Raw genomic sequence first — 25,223 nt, forward strand, 5'->3', positions numbered from 1 at the left:
GCTCCTGCCCATTGGTCTCACTCTCTTTGCTAAGAGCACAAGAATGTACATGACTTAACAGTGTTCCTATGCTGTATTAAGGTTTCTCCTTTATACTATGGTATTTTTAAACATGACCAAAAATAATAGTATTCAGTAAAAAAAACCCAACTGATGACAGAAATCTTTTTAAAGTCATACATGCAAATAAAACAAGCCTCATATCTAAGTTAATGCTTTTAAATTAGTATTGCAAAAGTTTCCTAAGAGAGCACGTATATTGTTTTTCTGATGTACTATTTACTATCTTTTTATTGGCAAATAGGGCACATTTTAATTGATATGTTATAAAGCAAGCACAATTCTTCTAAAATAAAAATGACTGAACAATTATTTCTCTAAAACCCTGTCTTTGAATAGCAATTATTGTCACAGCAACTGATTTCTTTCATTGTACTTGACAAGAACATTGTGTTTATGATTATGATGTGCTGGGTTCAGCCATCCTTGCTTGTATTAACTAATATACGCTTGACGAGCAACTCCAAAGATTTCAAGAGGATTATCTGAAGTACAAACCACTGTAAACATAACATTAGGAGTCTGATACGTATGAAAGAAGTATAACATTTTCTATGTTTTAATGATTAATTCCATTGCTCTGAATCACACAGTTTTACAAACATTGTTGTAAGTAGGAATATTTCAAAGATTAGTAAATCTGAATGATTTTGGGAATGAAGTTATGTGGTTTCAAATTAAAATGTGTGAAGACTTAAGAGGAAAGCAGTATTGACTAGCAAGAGGTTAAGATATGCAGCTTCCAATCCAGGGTAACACAGAACGCTGGTCAGGGAAACAAATCCTGGCTGACCCTGTGGACCCAAGATGTTATCAACCAGTAGTGATGTTTCCTGGGCAGAGTGAACTCTGGCTAGTACAGCCAATGAGAGGCACTGCCAGGTAAGCCAGGATTACCCGTTACGTTACTCGGGAATGTGCTTCTCTTATTCTTGCTAATCACGAGAAATACTACCAGGACCAACAGCTCCATGCACTGGCTGCACCCCACACTCCATTTTCTGGATCAATCAGGTAATAGTTGCAACCTTCTCCTCTTCAGCTACAGATATTTTACTGCGGCACACTGTTAAAAATAGCAGGTTTTTTCCCATGATGCTAGATCTATGTCCAATTCTAAGCCAGTTTTTTCCTGCCCTTTCATTTTAACAAAGTGATAGCTTCTGAGACCCCGCTATCTCCCCCCAGTTTTGCCATGAAATACAGAAACCAAAGGGAAGTTTAATTCAACTGTGAACCTTATAATCTAAAAGTCATACAAAGGGTTCGAGCCCTCAGTTCTTGCTTTCCAAAGTGCAAGCTGAAAGAAATGCCTGAATATGAAATAAATTATCTGGAATGGTATTTAAAGCTTCAAGTATTACTAAAAATCATTAAAATGCAAATTTGTATTTATTTGTGTTTCAAATGGAATTCATACAAGTTAAGCAACACCTTTCAAGTTCATTTGAAACTAATTACATGGATAATTCTTCTTAGCCAGATGACAGTGATTAAAATGCTATTTTTGGATGCAGTCCTGAAAATGCATATATTCCATAAAATAAATCTTGCATGAAAGTCACATAACTGCCCCCAAAATTCACTTCTCCCATCTCCACAACTACCAACTTTATAAACCCCAGAATAACAGTTAAAAAGAAATATATGTATGGCCTTCTACTAATATGGTCCCCCCAGGCAGAACCCTGTGTTCGGTAAGAATGCAAGGTAAAGAATATCTACATTAGATTTGTTTTACTGTGTCATGGTTGATTACCAGAAGCAGTGTCCACACAGAGATGCAGTTTACATAATTACTGACCAAAGTTTTAAATGAAGATATACAAATGTAATAAGGCCATAATATAAACACCTTAGCTCATGAATTAAAAAATACATTCATATGTGGAGAGTCAACTGAAAGCGTTTTTGTTTAATATATGCAGAACTTCTAAAGGTGGCAATAGAATGCTCACATAGCAAAGTAATTGCCATGAACATGTCTGCGGCTACAGAAAACACTAGCATGTAGTTATTCTAAGGTGAGAAAAGGCTGACAGCGTATACAATAGGGATTAAAATTTAGGGTAAACTCAAGTGTTAAATGATATAAGCTTTCCTGTTTATCTGAGTATTGAACATGGTCTTTTGTTGTTTCTTGTTTTGTTGTGGGGCTTTTTTTGGTTTTTGCTTTTCTTTTCTTTTTTTTTTTAAGGAAACCTAAAAGAATAGGTTTTGATGATTCAATATTCCTGCATTTTAACAGTGCTCTTCAATGCTACCCTAACACCATCAGATATCATCAGTGCAAACTCAAGTTATACCCCAAAGAAACATCAAACCTTTGTGCAGGTTTCTACCTAGTATCACAGCAGTTCTTTTAACTGAGCACAGGAGGCCACATCTAAAGAATTTCCTATTCCTGTTGTAGGCAAATACTACAATTCTTATTTTCATAACATCTGTCTCAGAATCATACACAAACTGCACAGCTCTGTCTGGAAACAGATGTAACTGGTACTTATTCTCATGTAGAACAAAACAAAGGAAGGAGAAAGGCTGAGATGTGCTTGTTCAGAAAACACAACAGATTCTCTTTCCCTGGTAGATGTGACATCGATCATTGATGATGCCAAGCTAAATGAAATATCTTCAGAGACAATGGGCTGGGTGGGGGGACACCCTACTCCCATATAATAGATTCCTGGTTTCTGTGTGCTACAGAAATTAGATGGTTTTTATGAAGGACAGAGAAGTTTGGCAGATCAGCATAACAGATCTTTCTACAGAATTTCCTCTCCCATAGATTAGATGGATATGAAGATAAAAATATATTTCTATCTTGGAAGACTATTACTGACTATGGCAGGAAGACTGGAAAGGAATCCCTCAGAAAGGATGTTATTCCCTGATCTTCTGAAAGAGAATACCTGGAAAACACAGGGATATTTTAACTCATTTTAAAGAGCCCTACTAAAATCTCAGACTCAGTCAAACTTTAAAGATGTCTGCACTGGCCACTGAAGAAGCATGAGCATGTGATTTTTCTTTAAAAATGGTAGACAGTGCTTAAATCTCAGAACTTGACATAACATTTTTGAATCAGTAGTACTCGCATGGGTGTAAAATCATGCCCTCCTCTAGCGGTATCTGATCAAGCAGCATTTCTTTTAGCATATGACCTGTGTTCCATCTCTACCTTGGTATCATTCAAAGTAAAGCCCCTTCTAGAAACCACTTTCTATACAGCTACATGTGCTATCTTCTGAAATCCCAAATCGAACAATTTATTCCAACTCCACAAAGGTAGCAATAGTTTTTAGGTGCTTCCTGAGCAGCTCTAACCTGATGGGGATCATGGGATGATATCACTGGTCTGCTGCAGCTGGACTCTTGTTTGAGGAATTCTCATTGACTAACCATCAGGCCATTTTTAGCTGCACAGCCAACCAACCACTAAAAAAGATGGAAGCACATGTGTGGTCCAAGCTCACTGTTATTCCCACAAGCCTCAAAGGAGCCTGAATTACCCCAATTACACTATTTTCTTAACTATCTGAGAAGTTTGCACCACAGACGCCTGGACCACCTATGTATGTATACTGTGACTCCACTAAAAAAGATATATTTAAGTATACCTGTGTGAAATATATGTGGAAATGTTTTTTACATGAAATTCCACAGGCATTATGGGAGAAGAATGGAGTTCTAGAATGTGACTGTTTTACTACTTAGATAAATAGCAATATAAACCACAACAACAACAAATCAAAGAAAAGTCTATGAGCTGCCTCTACCCAAGCCCTTCTACCCAGAACACCTACACTGAGTGAGGCAGCACAATATTCATGGTAGGTATCCATGGACTGATTCATTCAAACACCAACACATGGTAGCACAATGCACGCCTGAGCTCACAACACATTATAAACAAAGGTTTAAATGCACAGGCTGAGGAGCTCCAGCCCTTTGGCATGTAGAGTGTAACTTATTTGGGGAGTAATGAAGATTTATTGTAGTAGAACGTGCTTGTTGCCTTTAGGTGGCCCACTGGCCACGGTAAATGTTTTTGATAGTAGCAGCTTTTCTGTTTTGGCAGTGGAGATCTGTTGCACGGCAGAGGAGCCAAAATAAAGATTATGGGGAAACTAAAGTAGTACCCTGTGCCATTGGGCTTTCTGACTCATTTCCACAGAACCACTGGATGTTGATGTGGCACAGAACATTTGGACTGTTCTACAGAAGTTAAGAGAAATACATGAAAGGGAAATGAGCCTTAAAAAACCCAGCATACTGCCAAAACCATGCTCTAAGTCTCTAAAGGAGACATTTAAAATTACCATTAAAAATGTAACCAAAACAATTTTGTTGAGGAAGAAGAGCAAAATTAAGTAAAATAATAACTAAAACTTCAACAATGTCATCAATAAAGCTTCCCTATTTAAGCTCTGAATGCACAACTGAACACAGGGAGATTGAAGTATCAATGTTATCATCTAAGCTTTATATATTTTAAAGTAAGCAGAGTAAATGAAATGTCAGTATAATGCATATTAGTTTATTAGCAAGAACAGCTACCAAACCTGTGTAAAATCATTTATTAATATATATTGAATGCGGAAAACCAACTTAATTCTTCCTCGCCTGAGGCATAAACTCCTATAACAGTTTAAAATCATCTCTGACGACTACCTCTACAAAGCCTGGGTTTATTGATCTTTGCTGTGCAATGAAAATCAAAATACTTCTTGTAGGTAGGGAAGAAAGAAATGTGTTTAAATAGGGAATTTTGCTATTTGAAAGAAAATGATTATGTAAAAAAGCACTGATTTTTTTTTTCATTACATGTATGTGCCAAAATGTTACAGAGAACGTGTGTGGTGATGTTAAATAACTCCATTTAATAAAATAAGAATTAAAAAGTAACTATATCATGTATAAATGCATAAATACATATTTTACATTTTCCTACATACTTCATTCCTGTTGTCTTTTCATTTAAATATACCACAAGCCATAGAAGAAGCTACTATAGTAAAGTATGAATGAATGACCAATTATGTGAACAGCCTTTATATACAATTAAAAAGGGAAAGTGGATACAGTGTACATCAGGACACTATCCAGAATACCAACATTCACAGACCATTCTGTGAATGGCAACATGATATTAAACTATAGTGAACCATTTAAACTGAAACGGGAAGTTCAGGTTAGATACAAGGAGGAAGTTCTTAATGGTGGTGAGGCACTGGCACAAGTTGCCCAAGGAAGCTGTGAATGCTCCATCCCTGGCAGTGTTCAAGGCCAGGCTGGACAAAGCCTTGAGTGGCATGGTTTAGTGTGAGGTGTCCCTGCCCATGGCAGGGAGTTGGAACTGGATGATCTTAGGGTCCTTTCCAACCTAAACCACTCTATGATTCTATGAAATATATTATGCAGTAAAGCTCTAAAAGTGAACTTTAACTCTCGTCAGCCCTTCCCTTCACCTCTTTGAAGCAGCAAATAAAAAAGATTTACAATCAAAGGGGCTTAATCTAACCTAAACTGAAATTAATCTCCATAGAATAAATAGAACATCACATCCATAAAGTGTGATTATGTTTCTTTTACTCCTAGAAGAGACTTTCATATTTCATATAATTTTATGATTTTGCCCTTCAAGGGTGAAATACTCTGTATTTCTCTCAGCAAGTGACAGTGTATATAAAAACCCTAGATCTAAAAAGAAGAAAAAAAATAATCTATGTTCATTAAAATTGCAGAAAAATTACAAAATACATACTATTTTCTGCAGTAACTTTCAAGAATTAGAAATTGAATATAATTTTTCTATTTCAAAATACTTTTTTTTTTTTGCAATGATTTTGCTGATTTATGCAATCTTAAGATGTCAAATTAAGGAGGAACAAAGAGACTCATTCATTTGAACCAATTAGTGAATTTGGGAAAGCACTGCCATCCAATACCACAGTTTAGCATCTTCCAAACCAAAAGATTCGCATTATCTCAAGATTTTTTTTTTATGCTTTCCCCTCATTCTTTTCTTTCACTGCACTGCTTCTTTAGTGCAGATGTTATCCTTTGATAATAAATTACAGAAATATAAAATATATTTAGAAAGGAACCAAGCCATGTCACCAATGTTTAGCTTGAGTCAAATATAATCAAAAAAATCTAATACATTTCTAAGGAACATTTCCCTTCATTATCATAGAATCATAGAATGGTTAGGGTTGGAAAGGACCTTAAGATCATCAAGTTCCAACCCCTCTGCCATGGGCAGGGACACCTCACACTAAGCCATATCACCCAAGGCCTCGTCCAACCTGGTCTTGAACACTGCCAGGGATGGAGCATTCACAGCCTCCCTGGGCAACCCATTCCAGTGCCTCACCACCCTAACAGGAAAGAATTTCCTCCTTATATCCAATCTAAACTTCCCCTGTTTAAGTTTTAACCCATTACCCCTTGTCCTATCACTACAGTCCCTAATGAAGAGTCCCTCCCCAGCATCCCTATAGGCCCCCTTCAGATACTGGAAGGCTGCTATGAGGTCTCCACACAGCCTTCTCTTCTCCAGGCTGAACAGCCCCAACTTTCTATGTAATATTTCTTTTACCTTTTCTTAAAAGGCAAATATATTTGAAGTGGTAGGTGAAAAAAACCCATAACTCTCCTTATTAAAAGCCCTATTAACATGAAATTGTCCTGAAGACAAATTAAGGATTGGCTTTCCAGGCCGAAGAAGCATTATGACTGCTTTGTAATTGTACTGTAAAAAAGAATACAAACCCCCTGCCTCCCCTCAACCTGATATTTAGAATTATAACTGAAGAGACTCAAGACATGTAAGGAAAGAAATATAATTTTGAAACTGTAGAGTGTTTTCCTAAAGTATCACCAAAAATTTAGAAAATATAGAAAAAAATTATAACATAGAATACAATGGGGCCACATATGCCGATTAAATTCAGGTTTTAAAACTTAAATAGATGATGCACACTTTTTAAAGTGTAATTTTACTGCAGCTTTTGGAAGCCACAGCAGGGTTTCCATAACTTGGCTGCTTCAGAAAATGTAGCCCCCCCCCCCCCCCCCGAATTCTAATAAATGAATTTATAACCCCAAAAAATCTTCTATATAAAACTGTTCATTTAGTACCAGTAAATGCTACTGGAATATTTTTATTAATATTCCATGAAGAAAGCTCAATTCGTGAAATTCAGATGCCTATTCTTAAAACTAATCGTTAGATCTAATATTTTAGTATCTATAAAATCCATAGCATAACACAGTCTAGCACTCTTTTCTCTCTCTCTTCCTGTGATTTATTACAACTGCTTGTAAGGACCGTGAATATTTCTCTACTGCCACAAACAGATTGCTCACTACAGTGTGCCATACCCACTGCATCTGCAGAGACAGACTGGCACAGTGCTTGAGAAAGCTGCTTGTCACTTGCTATAACGGACAATGATGTTATTGCCTATAGGCAAACAGTAATATATTTTACTTCCTTTATTTTCTTTGTTATTATTTTTCATCAGCAGCTTTCACCCCACTTCACTCTATGCTTACATCTGGAAACAAACTTCTGAAGTTAACTTTGCAACCGGCACCACGGCTTGTCATGAGGAGTCAGAGCTGCTTTTCCTTTGACTGAAAATGACAAAAGCAACATTTTGAGTCCATTTATCACAGAAGAAAACCTGTTCTTGTTCTTCTGTTTACAGTACAGTCGACTGGAGTTTCAGCAAAAAGTGACCAGGATTAAGCACTCTAGAAGATAAATAGCTGTGAGTGCCAGCGGTGTTTTAGCCTAAGAAAACAATTGACTAATCGCATTTAAGAGAATACAATATAAAATGAAGGCAATCAAAACACAAGCACAATATGAATTATCTATAATGCTTCTTAGGAAACAAAATAAAATGCAGCTGTAAAAAGACACATGCCTGAAAGGAGAGCATTACAGGACTGTCTCAGAGTAAGGAAGCATGCAAAGTACTGGATCTTCATAAAAGGCATAGTTTCTTCAGGAGCCTTGGGAAGTACACTGTAGGTGCCACCTTCTGAGACCTCCGTGACCAACACAACTATGTATGTGGCAGCGTTGATTCTAATGAGATTTTATAACAATAGAAGTAGTGACAAAATGGCTTTTGTAGCGTGAGGCTACAGCACAATGCACAGTGAAGAGTGCAATTTAAGACCGTCTTTTTAAATCTTCCAAATCCTTTTACTGCCCCCAAGTTTTCACCCTACAACTCCCCTCTGCACTTAAGCAACTAGAGAATTTATTTCTAGCTAGTATGGACTGAGCAGAAATTGAAATTAAACACTTCAGCAGGCACAACGAACAGCTCTCACTGTATTTAATGCATATAGGAAGGGAGAAGTTCAACATTTTAAATGCACTTACTGAAGAAAGGAAAAGCCAATTATCTGCTGTATATCAAACAGGTCCATAGGCCATCTTCAGGTATCAAGGTGAGCAACTATGTACTTTGAAGAACAATGTACGTTGAAATCGAACGGCAAGTACTAGTACACTCACATGCACTTCCAAATGACTCAAAAGACAAACGGAAAGAAGAAAACCAAGAACAAAATAATGGAAAACAGTTCTGTTCACCATGGGATTAAGTGACTCATCCCTTGTTTTGAAGAGTAACCGATCCAACGGTACTGAGGAATCTCCTTTGCCTGCAGGCCAATAACAAGTGGCTGTCTTCTCAGGAAATATGAATACATCAAATCACTCTACAGTGATGACAAAGTTCCCGGGTGGTTCAGAGAGTGGAAGACACAATTCAAAACAAACTCTTAGAAAAAAAAACCAAAACCAACTCAGTTTGCCCACTGCAGTATAGACATGCTTGTGCCAGCGGAAGTCAAACAACTATTTGTTTCTAAGTGAGGTGAAAACTGTTTAATGCACCACTAAGTAAAAATCAATTTTATTCCAGCCCCAAAGGTAAAATCCATTCTGCTGAGATAACTTGATTGTCATGTTACCAGAAAATATGCTAATTTAGATTTATACAACTTCTGCGTTTTCTGAGAACACAGCCATAGTGGACATGATCTGTTCCTGACACAGTGTTTTGCCTTTCTTACACAGATCAATATTTGACCTCATAAAGACAAGCATGCAAAAAACTAGCATTAATTTATCATCCTTTATTTTAAGAAAAACAAAACAGGAAGCCAGGCAAACGCACTAAAGGATGCCAGTAAAGAGATGGAATTCCCTCATGGCAAATTCGCACCCAGAATGGCAGATTCAGGTATTGAAGGTCTCAGGAGCTGCGATCCTAAATGACTGTAATTTTCCATAGAATTTCTTAAAGGGTACACAAAAGCAAGATTTTGAAACTTTCAAAGTCTCCCTATTAATGAATATTGCTCTGCCTACTAGAAATCAGAAATTCTGTAAATCCTAATAGTAAGAAAACATGTTATAAAACTGACTAAAGTGAACCGCTCCAGCAGAAGTGAAATCCACCACTGGCAGCTCTGCCCAAGAGCCAAAGACAACAGAAGGAACCGTTCTGAGAACATAAAGATGTACGCTCAGAGAAAATGCCTAATTAGTTAGTGGTTTGTCCTATGCATTTGAAACAGACTTTAAAAACAGTCATGACAATAGCACTTTCATATCGTTACCTATCACAAAAATCCTAATAGCTAACCTTTGTCACCAGAATCGACTTCATGTTTGCCTGTTTTGTGATGATGAGACAAAACCACATTTCTTACCAGAACTCCTGCTGCAGATCCTCAATACAAATAATTTTCCGAGAAATACGTGACTACTGATAGCAATTCTTAACTATAATTTTATTTAAAAGCAAGGTTAGATACAAAGAGTTTCCTGGCTCTCAATTCTGGATTTACTCAAATCATATATAATAAAAAGTAACAAATATTGAACACTGACAGATTTTTTGCATTACAGAGTATGATCTAAAGTAAATAATGTTGTTAGAAACTAAAGATAATACATATATTATTATAAAATCCCTAACATGCCCTGTCCACTTACTTAGCTAAAACAATATATTTGTGTCAGACTTGTAAACCCTAAAAACTTCTTTATAATTTATAGTTCAAGAAAAATAACAGCACAACAGTTAGGCTTTAGTGTAGGTAACACAGAAATACACTTCCTGTAACTATGGGGACTGCATTTCTTCAGTATAAGATGACAGATCATTATTAATTTGCTGTCTGTGACATTTTCTAATGAGATCTGTACTGCTCCAAAGCAGGTGGAAAAGAAAAAAGGCACAAACTCCACAATTTGTGTGGCAGCTAAAAGTCTTCAAGGCATTGACTAAAGCAACACAGATGCTACAGTTTCTGTAACTGCAGGAACTGGTTATCACTCTTACATATCTGACTGATTCACTTCTACTTAAAAAAAAAGTCACTGACCCAGCAGATACAATTAAACCTTCCAGTATAAAAAAGAATGAAACTAGTTGTTTTTTTCAAACCCCCCTTTTTTTTGTACTAGTTTACTGTTCTAGGACATACAATAGCAATATGTTGGTATAGGAAGCATTAATTGCAGATCCAATCACAGCTTTTCAATTTTCTTATGTATAGCTTACAATAAATTCCTTACAGAACAATATTTGAAAAATCATGAAAGTTCTAAACCTGCTTGTTTTTTGAGGTTTTTGATTCAGGCAGTAAAACGTGCATCTCATCTTCCACTCAGAAACACACACCCTATAACAGAAGAGCTTCAAACTAGACTTTTGAATGCTTGTTAAAAACCTGTTATTGTCAAACGAGACTACTTGCTGGTTTGTCTAGGCAGCCAGGGAGAACAGGGTTATGCCACGTGCTCAGAATATGAAAAATATAATCCTAGATGGGAGAAATGCAAATGCGTGTTTATCTAAGGTTGAAAGATGTTTTCTTATCAAGCACATTCAAATTGTCTTTAAACACAATTATTTTCTCTGTCAACAATCCCAGCAAATATGACCTGGGTTATTCGCGTTATCAACATAATTTGCTGCTGTTTAATACACCACAGTTCCATCCAGTAAAATAAACAAACAAACCCAAACCAAACAAACCAAGAAACAAACAAACCAACCACTATTAAAATACTTTTCTTAGGCTACAGACTATTGAAACCAAATTTTCAGATAAAGTCTGGATTACTATCAACCATCAGGATGACTAAATCTGTCCATGAATGTGAAAAAGAAAACAGTTATTGTTACATTTTCCCAGCAGTAATATTCTATAGGTTGTTTAGACTGCTGAGCCTGTAGCAACAACATCCCACTTAATATCTACTGAAAGTTTTAATGGTGCTACATTGGAAACTTTTCACTCCCAACTTCTTGATCTGGTTTTCTGTAAAGGACACACTAAGTATTTTTCCTACATTTATTTACAAGACACTCCCAACTACTGCCCAGTGACAAACAACCTGACAGTTTCTTGGATCATTTACACAGACTGACCATTTGCTAGCTTTGGTGTCAGTGAGGATGCTTTGCTCACAGCAGTTAGGAGCCAGAAGTGTCTCTGTGACATTATGCACAACTGTGATAAGAAAATAAATGGATTTTTAACAGTGATGAAAACCCCATGCCTCTGGGCATAACACTGAAAAAAACACACAGAAAGCACCAGCTCATGTCTTGGAAAGAGCCACTTTAGCAAAGCAATAAGCCTGAGCTAATCTTCCTAGAAGAGTTAACACAGTAAACACAGTGGTATTAAATATGTTTTTTCATTAATTTCTTTCATTAAGAACTAACTCAAAATTCTCCTCTCCCCTCTTCTCAGGTTCTGCTTTGCAAACTGTGAATCTACTGTATGCTCTACTTTCTATTTCTATTGTTTTCTTAGAAATACAAGAACTTCAGCTCCTAAACAGCCTACCTATATCTACAGACACCTTAGGACCAACTCAATTGTAGAAGAGCAGTATACAACCTTAGATCACGATTTTAAAACATATTTGATAACCCCTCTATTTTTCATCATAACCATCAAACCTTAGCCTGATCTGTGTGTGCCTTTGGAGAATGTCAATAACTTGCTTGGACTGCTGCAATAGCATTCATTTTACTCACAGCATTTCATGATTCTTTCACATAGTCCTGCAACTAGGTTCCTGAGGTTGATTAACATTATGCTGCAAGCCCAACTGAGCTAAGTGCCAGCTGAAAGCCTTGGTTATACAATTAGACTGGGGTGAGTTAAAGGCAGTGATAGGATAGATACCAGGTTTCCTACAACCTCTCTCTCTGTAAAAGTTTACATTGGCCTTTGCTTCCAACCAGCTTACTGTTCTGGCAGAGAGATCTCTTCTTTCATCAGGATCACGGTGAGTTTGCATTTACCAGAATAAACCATACTAGATAAACCGAAAGGTGCAATATATCTATAGAGATGGCTTCACCATCAAAGAGCTTATAGTACAGCTTTTCTAAGCCTGCCTTAAGGCACAGAGCAGAAACAAACTGCTTTTAGTCTACGTCTGCTATTTTCCCCACGGTGCCTCTCTTCTACTGTACTTGGACAGACTTTGCTTTCTTCTATGGAGTTTGTCATCAACAAAACAACAAAAAACAACACAACACAAAAACCCACCAATCAACCAAACAACGGCAAAACCCCCAACAATTAAACACATACACTTCATGGCTATTGGGGAATATCTTCACAGGGAGACTTCAAAGCACCATAACTAGTCTGTGTAAGTTTATGATTGTGACATTTTGCAAGATAGCTGAACCTTTAAGAAGACTTTCAGTGGAGTTTTGTTCAGTCCTAGAATACTTGTCCCTTTGCAGTTGAAGCCAAGTCCTGAACTGCTGCCACAACCAAATCTCATGCAACACCTACCGTGTTCCACAATTAACCTCTAACACAGGAAAGCATCAGTAGTGATTTGGCTTTATTAAAAATACAAAGCTACTGAACAGAGCCATCATTTTTAATAATTCTTTCAAAGAGTTTACCAAAAAAAAAATCACACACAAATTCCTAATTTAAATCCATATAGCTGTCTTCTCTTAATCACTGTAATATATAGTAAATACCTAGCTCATATTTATGAAGTAAGTATGAAGACTGTATCACTAAATATGAAATATATGAAACATATAAAAGATGTCAGCAGCTGCCTTTAGTTACAGGGCAACAGCCTGGATTCTCCACCGGCCCAAATTAGAGAACACAGTTTAAAGGCTTCATGGCAGGCATTTCTCAAGATTAAGAAGCTGGTTAAGGTATTAGATTGATAGAAAAAAATCATCATTATTTCAGTCAGAAGACAGAAAACGCAATTTACCTGAAGAAGGTGACAAAAAACTGCACCAGATCCATGATGGTATTGTGCTGTGAGAAGGCAATCTGCAAACAAAACAGAAGTAAATTACTACATTTCCAGAGTCAACAGCTCTTTAGGTTAGGGCTTTTTTGGCTCACGGATGATTAGTTTCAAGTGCAATTTCAATCTAGTGTGAACACACCTATATTTCCCAGAAAGTGAGGTGAGCAACTAACCCCCATGTCTTTGTCTGTGTCAAAATACAAAGGAAGACAGCCTGTCTATTGAAGTTAGGAGAAATATTCACTAAAACTTGCTTGATATGAACAATGAAAACAGCATGTAAAATATTAAGAAACCATGCTGCTATAAATTGTTTTCTTTCTAGTTAGCTGGTTTAACTATCACAATTTTACATTTTAATAAAAACACCAAGACAAGGTTTTAGAAATGACAGAAATTATCTTGTGCTTAAAAGTAATGCATTTTAAAGAGCTTAATTGCATAATATTAAAAGTAATGCAGATGTTAATTTAAAAATAATCCCAGATAAATCTGATACATAATAAAACAAACTGTTCCAAAGCAAATCACTTCAAGGTCAAAGTAACAAATATTCTTTCAGGCTACACTTTTACAGCCTCACTAGAACGTGCCTCAGTTCAACTCCTTACTATAATTTTTCACAAAGATTTAATAATTATATCTAAGAGAGCATATACACACAGATGCACATTCACACTGGCATGCAATAGAGCCTATAATTATGATTATAATTACTTTTTGCTAATGTTAAGAACAGTACTTAATATTTAAGTTATATCTACAAATATCCTTAAGTCCCTCCCTGTCTTGTTCAGTTTTTCCTAGTGTATAATTATCAAACTGAAGATACACAGAATCTTCTACTCTGAATTACACAAAGTGTTTAACATTTCCAGCCTGTTCAAATAATTATTGTTTTTAAAGATATTTGTGCATTTGAGATCTGATCTTGACTAATAATTACACCAAATTACTCTTCATAGCCTTTCACAGAGGACTTGTGACCTTTTGAAATGACAATTCACGATATTCAAGCTTTATTTATTTATTTTTATTTAAGGGCAAAGCTATAATGTAAACTTTGGCCAGGCTGGACAGAGCCTTGGGTGACATGGTTTAGTGTGAGGTGTCCCTGCCCATGGCAGAGGGGCTTAAACTGGATGATCTTAAGGTCCTTTCCAACCCTAACTATTCTATGATTCTATGATTATACTATTATTGTACCTTGTGCCAGCTAGACACAGCGAACCAAAGGTCACACTATTCAATAGCTTAAGGAAGGAGCACCCTGTAAACAGCATCATTCCAAGAATAACTTTAGGGGGTACATCTCTAAAATGGGATTTCTCCCTTCACTAATATCGCACAATTGCAAGCAATGCAACAGAGTCTAGAAGCTCTGGAATTCAGTATAGAAAGCAGACAATTCAAATTTCACATCCTGAATTATTAGGTAAAATACTCAATAAATTAATCAGAATATAATTTGGTGTACTAAGTTATACTCTGAGTGCTACAGTTCATTTCCTCTCTAGAAAGGAAATCTAAATGTGTCATTAGATTGCTGTATTATGATCAGGGCAAAACCTATACTCTAGCCCCAGAGCCTGTGGAAAGACAAGAAGCTGAAGACCGTGTGGGAACAAAGCAATAGAAAGAACTCTCTGACTCACTACTCCAGTTAAATGTACAAGTTTTCACATTTTTCCAATATAACCAGAAATCTTAAATTCTCAGAAACATAACCTTAGACTGTCATGATGAATACTGTGCGAAAACAAAGAGCAATTAGCAAGTAACAATATGAAAATGTTGAAGAGAAAGTACAAGGTAGGCAAAATTGTCAAAGATTCTGCTGACATCAATGTAACCTTTATTTTACACTGAAAAGATAAAATCTGAGAAAAGATCTCAAGATTTCTTTGTCCAATATTAAGTGCATTCAAAGCACAAACAATTGTTAAGAATACCGTGTATTAAAAATAAAAGCATTCTACATTCAGTCTTGATTTTAAATGCAGGTTGGGTTTTTTTTTTTCAAATAACATGTAATATTCAAATTAACTGCTGGCTTTTCCAGAATGTTTTTTTTACAGGAACTATACTTCAGCACATGAACTAACACAAAGTGAAAAAGAAACATTCCAGTTTCAACAGAGTGCACCTTTTGGAACCTGTTAAAAAGGTATTTGTTGAAGAAGCATTTATATTTTGAATTACTGCAATTATTTTCATTCAAGGTGTCAGCATTCATTAATAGCATCTGTCAGCTTAGAAACAGCTACAGTCAAGGGAAACTCCTGCAATCAAAAACAGCAGTCTGATCACAATTCTTTTTTCTAACAAACTCTAGCGCCTTTATTTCTCTTTTTCAACCCAGAGCAAATATGAAGTAAGCAGATTTACAACAATTTCATGATTTTAGATGCCTGTTAATTATTAAATTATTTGCATATCCCTAAACTCAAGATGGGATAGATGAGTTTTGCACGAAAACAGACACCAAATTTTACATTTCTCACCTCCTAGTCATCAAATCACCTACTCAAGACAATTGCAATGTCCTTCTGCTGGAGCCCGTGTTTGCAAACCTACTGAAGAACCTCTGTCTGTAATACTCACTTGTTCACTTGTATGGGATATTCTTGACAGTGCTCATGCTTTACAGCAAAAAACACAGGAAAATATAAAGTTCCCAGAAGTAATTTCATTTTTTAAGCAAACATTAGCTTCTAATGATTACATCAGAATTCATGTTTAAAAGATGAACTACAGTATTTTCTGAAGAAACAGTACCACGCATCTTAGACTAATTTCAATGCAGAATGTTAACAAAAGGAATGTATATTTTAATTAGAAGTAGATCACAAAGGAACAAGTAAATGTCATGAATCTAAGCCTCCTGTAAAGAACCATAATACAATTAGAAATATTTATTTCCATGGGATTTTCATCTAGATATGAATGCTATTGTCTTTTGTGTGTGTGTGCCTAAATAGACAGGGGACAAGAGAAGGAAAACTTCTTCAAGCTCAGGTTTTCACTTAAGACTTAAATATACAGGAGATGAATCTCCCTTTTTTTAATTTGCATCATGCCTAAGTAGCCCCCAGGTTCACCAAAATGTCTAATAAGCCTACAGATCTCACAGATATTATATGCATCTTATACATGAAGATCAAGATAAACGTAATCTCAATTTCTGATGAACAGAATCACCAAGTGACATGTGGAAAATAATTTTCTATGGCAAAGGATAGCTCCTATGAGTTAACACAATTTCCAACATAAAACTATTTCCCTTGAAGAAAAAGGAACAATAACACCTCTGCTTTACACAGCTTTACACTGAAAAGTGGAGGTAGGATTATAGTACCCTAAGGCATTGCTTGAAAAACAATTTCAGGTGCATATGCTAATTTTTGCATTCACCGACATTAGATTTCTAGGAGAAGTCAGGACTGACAACAATATGGCAGCTACAGATACGGCTAGAGATGTAGATATGTTTCAGTAACTGTTGATGATCTATGCTTCTCTTCTAAGGCCAGCTTACAGACAGGAAACTCAGTAAACATATGATCACTGAGCAATCAGCAATCATGTAAGAAAAAATCAGGTACTCTGATTATTTTGCTTAAATGTAACTACAATTACGTGGGATATTTTTAGAGAGGGTAAAAAATGGTAATGACTGTTGTTTCGTGTTGGACTTTGAACATGAAGAGTGACCTGCACCAGTAAACGGCAGATGGTAGGAAACTGTTGTTTTCCCACCCGAAGTATTTAACAGGCAAATGACAAAATGTACGTTTTTTTCCTTTAGAAAACAAAAATTCCAAAAGAACATGGTAAGAAATGGATAAATTTACAACTGAATGTTAAATTGATATTGAATCCAAGTTACTTCTGTCTAAACTAGAGAATCATTACACACTTTTAGGCAGAGGCTAAACATGGCATACATTTAGTCAATGTATTTGCTCTCCTAGAACTTGAAAATTTTAAAGAAAATCCACGTGAATTTTGTCATATGGAACATGGCAAATCTAGTCAAATGTTTGAATCAAGTTCAAATGACTCAGCTAATTTATTATAATCAGCAGAGATAGGAAGGCACTTCATAGGTGAGTGACTAAAATAGATGTGGGAATCTCATACTGTGGAATGAATTACCCTATGGAGCGGCCATTCCTCTCTGCTAAGAACACAGGGAGTCTGTGATTAGTGTATACTATAGATCTCATGTCAAACTTAGAATATAAATAATGTTAGGAGAGATAAAGTTCTCCCACAGCTTCTAAGTAGTGATCCGGTATTTCTGCAAAATAACATAATGCTAACATAGGAAAAAGCAATATGTCTTCTTGCTGGGATGAAATGATCAGAGAAGCAATACGGAGCTAAGCGTCTGCTGATAGAACCCCTACTGCTTTCTACTGGGTTGATGCCAGTGAAGAATTTAGCCTAATGGTGACAAACAGTCCTCCCAGATGATGGGAATTAGTGATAATAAAACTTTCATAATGATAACATATACAGAAAATTAAAGATAAGAAAGAAAAATCCTACTCAGTCTCACAACCTTCACATCAAGATTTAATAAACAACTTCCACAGGTTACCTCTGCGTGCTGAAGTCCTGTCTCTCATGATGGCATACACTAGATTATCCAAATATCTACCCCTTTCTTTCTCAAACAATACAATAACTACAGGATATTATTTCCACCATTCAGAGTAATGAGAGGCTGAAAGACAATCTAGGTTTGTATTCAAGTAAGATAAATGACATTTTTGAAGATTTTTCCAGCTGAACTTTTCGTGTCTTGCACTTTGCCTATTAAATTCACACTCATACACCATTTTTTCACTGCTTTATCTAATTTTGTGGTTTTGTGTACACATATGACCAAATGCATAAAACACAGAAAAACCCTCAGTAACTTCCAAAAGTTAAGGAGACTATCTGGGGGAGGGGAACTGTTATCTAACTTACAGTTTAATTCAGGATCCAAATGTCTTCATAATGCTTAATACAGACATTATTAAGAAATTGAAATGTTGAATGTTAAAATCAATGAGAGAATGAAAGACAGTTAAAAGGCAGTGTCCTGGGGTCAGCAGTACCAGTCATTTTTCTCCTTCTTAGTAGCTAGTGCACTGCTGTGGTTTTGACTCTCAGCCTGAGAACAGTGCTGATAACACCGATGGTTTTAGTTGCTGCTCAGTAATGTTTAGACTGATCAAGGACTTTGTGAGCCTCGTGCTCTGCCAGGAAGGAGGGGAAGCCGGAAGGAAACAGAGACAAGACACCTGACCCAAGCTAGCCAAAGATGTATTCCATACCACAGCACGTCATGCCCCGGATGTAGAACTGGGGGCAGTTACACAGAAAGGCTAGATCACTGCTCGGTCAGGCTGTGCACTGGTCAGCAGGTGGTGAGGTGTTTTATTCTCTTCCCTTGTTATTTCCCTTATCATTATTATTATTATTGGTGGTAGCAGCAGGGATTTGTGTTATACCTTAGTTAATGGACTGCTCTTATCTCAACCTGTGGGAGTTACATTCCTTCGATTCTCCTCCCTATCCCTCTGGGAGTTGGGGGAGGAAGGAGTGGGGAGTGAATGAGCAGCTGTGTGGTTCTGGGTTGCCGGCTGGGCTAAACCACAACAGGCACAGACAATTGTTGCCAGACCTATACTACCAGAGAATTATTTTAGAAATAAATCTTTGCAGGATTGAGTCCTCCTACAAATTGAGTGTGAACCAGCAGATTTCTAGACAAGATCTTCTGAATCTCTGTTTTTTAAAAGCCTAGCTAGATTAAATGGACAGGCAGGAAAATTAAATATGGAAGTGAAGCAAGGGAACGGAGTGAAGGAATTTGTCAGGCAGAGTTGAACGACTGAATTCTTCCACAAAGAGAAGCACTGCATGACAATATGTTTTTTTCCCTCAAACTACATTAAGGAAAAGCCATTTCTATCAACTGCTAGAATCGGATTTCTCTCTTCAGCTTTCTTGTTATGACTTCTTATGACATCTTATTATGACTTGATAAATTAAGTCTCCAACTAGGAAAGCTGCACCTGTTAAGGAGTGTATTTCTGTATGTCAGAAACAAAGAATGATAGAAATGTGGACTGGAAGAAATACTGCAAGCTCATGTTGTTCCACTTCAAATTCAAAGCCAGGCTACTGTCAACACCAGATCAGGTCAAGTGTCTTTTTCCAGATAAGTTTTGAAAACGTCCAAGGATGGATGTCCTACAGCCACTCTGGGAAAGTTGTTTCAGTGCAGCACTGCTGACATAATGAATGTTTTCTAACAGAATCTCCCAAGGTGCAGCTTGTGGCCACTTCCCCTTTTTTACCACATGCTACTACAGGATAACTTTAGCTTCATCATCCCTGTAACTACTCCACAAGTAATTATAGCCTAATATTGGATGCTCTTTGCCAGACTAAACAAGACAAGCTCCACAGCTTCAACCTAGCTTGTGTTCTTCAAGGCCCTAAAAATCTCTGTAGCACTTCTCCTGGACCCCCTCAGCTTTCTAATATCCTTTCTGAACTTGGACACCAAACTGGAGTCTCATTCCACAGGCAACCCCACCAGAGCTGGGTAGAAGGGGGATAATTTTCTCTTAATGAGGCGCCACACTGGGGTATTTCCTGGAATGAGAGCATACTGTTGCCTAATATTCAAGTTGACATTAGGTAATTTCACCTTGGTTAGGGCTTTGCATTTCTTGTCAGATTTCACAAGGTTTCTGTTGGCCCAATTTCCTAAGGTCATCCTGAATCAAAGCTCTACTGTTTGACATATCAAACCATTTCACTCTCAACATCAAGGTATCTTGTTCTGATAAACAAAACCGGTTAAACATAGACTCCTGATCCTTTTCAAATCCTTGCTGCATCTACGAATCTCTTTTATGTGTAGAAGCTACTACAATAACAGTCACATTAAGGATAAAACAATGACAACTGCATGCTCATCTTGAACTGATGAATTTTAAATTCTCATGGTCTTCTAACCTACAGAGCTACCCGTAGAATTCATGTTCAGTTAAGGGTGTGTTCAAGTCCCTTTCTGATTCACTCCTGTTCAAAAAACAATCTCCATTCTGACAATATAATTTAGATTTTTTTCCCTGTCAAACATAAATTAGCTCAAGCACAGGCTGGTGATATTACACTTAAAGAGTGTGAGAAACTACCTGGGTGCTTCATAGTAATACCTTCATTCTCATCTAGTGTAGCATGATCGATGGGCTTGTAAAACATCAGGAATCCTTGCCTGTAATAGAGAATCCTAATCAAACAACTGGCAGACTACTATGGCTCTAGGAAACCATACTAAGTCAAAACTGTAAATTATAGTTATTCAAAAAATAAATATAGGAAATCTCCAACTTTATACATTGTTTATGATTCTACACAAACCAGTTGCCCACACAGATTAATTTCACTCCTCAAAGTGCTGTATATTTCTAAGGAAAAAGCATTCAATAAAAAAATAATGCATTAAAAAAATAGTAACAGGGCTCTCATATTGCTCTGTCAAACTGTGAGTAAGTTGATGATCAATTTGGATCTCTTCTAGGGTTCCTACATGCAGGAAAATGCCTAGCCACTACCACTAGAGAGCTGATTTTAAAGTCACACTTCCGTAATTACTGATGCAATGGGATGATTATTTGAAATATGTATTTTATAGAATCCACATAGATTGTTAAAAGAAAAATTTCCTGGAGGATAAAGTCAGAATGACAGAGTCACTGCTACTGCGTCAGGGTATATTTAACTTTATGATGCTGATGAATCCGGGAACATCTCACTGAGCTGAAAGGGACACTTCACAGCAGTTACTGTAAGGTGCAGAGGGTGGTTCAGGACTCCCTCCCACATGAAGATTAAAATGAAAAAAAAACAAACAACTCTGAAATTCAAGAAATACAACTTGCCAGTACACACCAGTCAGCAGTGCAAGATCTCAGCTCTCTCCAATGAACCTCAGACAGAGCACTGTTGGCACAGCTAGAAAAGCCTCCAAGATGTATCTACTTAAGTTGGGCACAAGTTTCTGTTTTGGCAGCTAAAGCAAGTTAACTGTAATGCCTGACCTGCACTAAGCCATCTCACCTACACTTGACATGCCAACCCAAACACACCTATTTGATGACCCTTGACTCAAGGGATCCTTCTGCAGCACCATGTGAACCTATCACCATCCTGCCATACACCATATGGGATACAGCACAAGAACACAACAAGAAAAGGCAGCTGTGCAGATAGTTTGAACAGTTCACAGAAGTTGACATTGAAGCAAATTGTCTACGTTTTTTGAATGGACACAGACTGGGCAGAAGCAACCTGTGAGAAATGCATGCAAATGGCAGGGGAAACAATTCTGGTTTAGGAGACACAAAATGTCTCCTAACATGGCATGCTTGGGTAGTCATTCCCACGTCTGTTAGAATGCTGGAAATATGATTAAATTAAATACCCTGCTTGCTCCTTACAGCCTGCAGGAGAAAATTAACAACTTGGCGATAAGCCTGCAAGTATCTTAACTCTGTTAAGGCTGTATGTCCTGCTCTTCTGATCTCAGCACGGGGTATTGGATGCTCTAGAAGGATACGCAAGTATCAAAACATACTTGTCTACGATTGTAGGCAGTTAATAACCTTGTACTGGGCTCTACTAAAATGCATACTGTTCAAATGAGTTTAATTCACAAAGCTACCCAGACAACTTAGCATAATTGACCTTTTATTATTTATTGGTATGTAATTTGCTTACTGTTGTGGACTATTAAACAAAATGAAATTCAATCTAGGAAACAACAAGAACTTTTCAGGGACAGGAAGCTCCCTTAAGAATGGGCATAGAGCAACAGATTCTAGTTTTTCAACTTTAATGCCTGGATTTCAGTTTTGCTCTGCAGTAAGTAGAGAGGATTTCAGAAGCAACGTTACTCTGTACAGAAGTCTAAACTGGTGTTTCAAATACCAGATGGATTTGAAGAGCACCTGAGATTCAAGTTACAATGTCTGAATTCAAAGTGAAAGTGCATTGGACAATTTTCTAGTTGTAGAGACTAGTAGCAGTCTTGGTTCTACAAAATGTAATGTTTAAACCTAAAATCAGAATCTAATTTCATGCTGTGATGAGTAAACAAGTTTGTGTGAATGTCAGCTCACCAAACACTGGACCCTGATTTTATATTAAGAATGAGAGAAATATACAAAGAGGTAAGGCTTCATTATACAGTTAAACTGGCAAGCACAAACCTAGCATGGAAAACATGTTACTGCTCAAATTACCAGTGTTTAGATTTCAGACTGTCAGGCACCTAATACAAAATCATAATTATTAATTACAGCAATTAGAAAATAATCATTTTTATAGGCATTTCACATGAAATAAGGAATGACTTCAGAACTGAGTGATTTTTTCCCTCCACTTTTAAAGTAACTCAATTTTCTTTAGATATGGATTAGAAACGGGATTACTGACAAAAAACTGCCAATTGATTTTTAGTATTGCAGTATCTGGGAACCCAAATAGCACTGAAGATAATGTTGCTTATTTCTTGAAAAAACTGTTTTCTGGAAAACTATTTTTATATACAGCATTCAGTGAGAATTTCTTAGTACACAGAAATTGTACTCCCAAAGAAAAGCAGAATTCGCATATTCTGAAGTTTGTAAACATGGAAAAATATCCTATTTTCTTTCCTGGATGGAAGACAGTTTTCATCTTTCAAAAAATAAGAAAATCTACACTGAACTATTTGAATAACTGTAGAAATAAATACGATGCCATATTATGCCATGCTACGGCATTTAAACTTCATACCTATGTGTATGTGTAGAAATGCATGTAACAGACACAGAAATTTTGCTGCTGAAAAGGCTAAGATTTCTTTCAAAACCATTAAGTCTTGATCTTCTTAAATATACAGTAGAGCTGGTTTTGCCAGACACTCTACTAGTTATCCCAATGGTTGGTCTCCAGCCTAATAAAAATGATAATAAAATTTTTATAGGGCTACAAAAGCTGAATTCTTAAGGTTTATGCAATGTTTTGTTCATTTTGGAAATCAAATACTTGGTTAGAAAAGGCAAAACATGCACTGAATTTTGCATAAAGATCATGCCATTCAAAATAATGTACATAAAACTCATTGGTGAGACGCCAAGAAAAGGGCAAAGCTTTTTCTTCAACATGAAGAGAGTAATTTCCCAAAGTTTATTGTTATAAATGTAGAGCATGCTATAAAGCTGTTGGAACTGTGGAATAAAAGTTTTGTATTTGCAATAGCACTTTTTTTGATTACTGTGGATTAGCATATTTATGAGGTTACTCAGCCTCAGGTTGAAACCCACAAATCAAAGGTTTATATCAGCATGGGTAATGGATTACACAGAAGTCTATGGCCTACGATATCCCAAAGGTATCTGTCTTTCAAAAGATTTATGTATATAATACCACTTTGTAGAAATTACATTTTCTGATCTTTTGCATGGTGCTTGGTGATTTCCCTCTCTAATGTGTCAAACAACCAAGAAGCAGCATTCCCATTCAGCAGAAAATTCATTGATGTATCTTCTCGTTCCCCTCCTCACCTATTGATAAGACCATGAAACACAGACTTTAATTCCTTGATGTAAAATAGCACTAGGAGAATGAGAGCAGAAGTCATTGTGAACACGTCTGATGCAATTAAAACTTCTGAAAAGAGGAAGGAATCTGTATTCCAGCAGCTGTTCACAGAACAAATACTTGAATTTTGTTCATCCTACAAACAGCACTATCATAGAATAAACACAGAATTTAATACATAGTCTCATTTTTTTTCTCCAGAGGTGAATGCTGACTACATTACTGTTAATGGTAAATAGCTATTGACATTTTGGCTTCAAAAAGACCAGGACTTCAGAGCAGAATGCTAAAACAAGAAATTGGAATGCTTAGTCCTGTCTCTCATCAAGGATTGTAAGTAGCCAAAAGATAAATCATAAAGGTAGTTTATGCAGAATGGCTGTTTCAAATCTATGGATACCCAAGTGAAACTTCTTTCATCATTGTGAAATGACAACTAATGAAGACTCAGAAAGCTCAGTAAACTGTACAGAGAAAATGTCCATCCGCTTTTTAACTGAAGATCCACACCTAATAGTAAGAGAAACTGAGGCATAAAAATAAGGGTATGGAACTCAGTTACATCTGTGCATAAGAGTGAAGATAACATAATAGCCTATATAATTTAGAATATCCAACCTAAAAGACAGGAGAAAATAATAAAACATATAATGAAATACATATTATTAACAGATTAATATACATACATATATAGTATGCATACTCCACTGAAGGAAAAGTGTGAGCTTTTCTTCCATTTAAGGGATGATGTCCATTTACCTATACAATGCACGAGACTATTTGAACAGATCTGCTGCTGAAAGTACAACAGATCACAATAATGTGAAAATATTACTTCAAATAAAGTGGAATTGGTTAACTGATCCTCAATCAAAACCCCCTCAGCATACTAAGAAAGAAAATATATAACATTTAAGAAAGAAAATGAGTTTAATATTCTTCCTTGGAGAGGTGATCAAAATCCTGAAAGTTGTCAACTAAGTCTTTTACAAGATAAAATTAAAATCAAGTGATGAGGATTAACAGAGCACACTGTGATCCAATTTTGTTATGTTAATTTTACTCCATTTCATTTAACTTTTATCCCTCACTTGAAACTCCTTTTATATGCAAGCTGTAATATATTTGAAAGAAGGCAGAGACA

The 25,223-nt window shown here is 36.4% G+C and overlaps 1 protein-coding gene across 1 annotated transcript in view; it reads right to left on the minus strand.

The window, feature by feature from the left end:
- ATRNL1 (attractin like 1) overlaps nt 1-25,223 on the minus strand; it is a 516,200-nt gene that overhangs the window by 240,648 nt on the left and 250,329 nt on the right. The window contains exon 25 of the mRNA XM_062635366.1: nt 13,379-13,440. Coding sequence (XP_062491350.1) covers nt 13,379-13,440 — 62 coding nt within the window. The remainder of the gene's footprint in view (nt 1-13,378; nt 13,441-25,223) is intronic.

The sequence above is a fragment of the Pezoporus occidentalis genome, unplaced genomic scaffold (genome assembly GCF_034315485.1).
Source record: "Pezoporus occidentalis ecotype Australia unplaced genomic scaffold, CSIRO_AGI_Poc_V1 ctg45, whole genome shotgun sequence".
Lineage (NCBI taxonomy): Eukaryota > Metazoa > Chordata > Aves > Psittaciformes > Psittacidae > Pezoporus > Pezoporus occidentalis.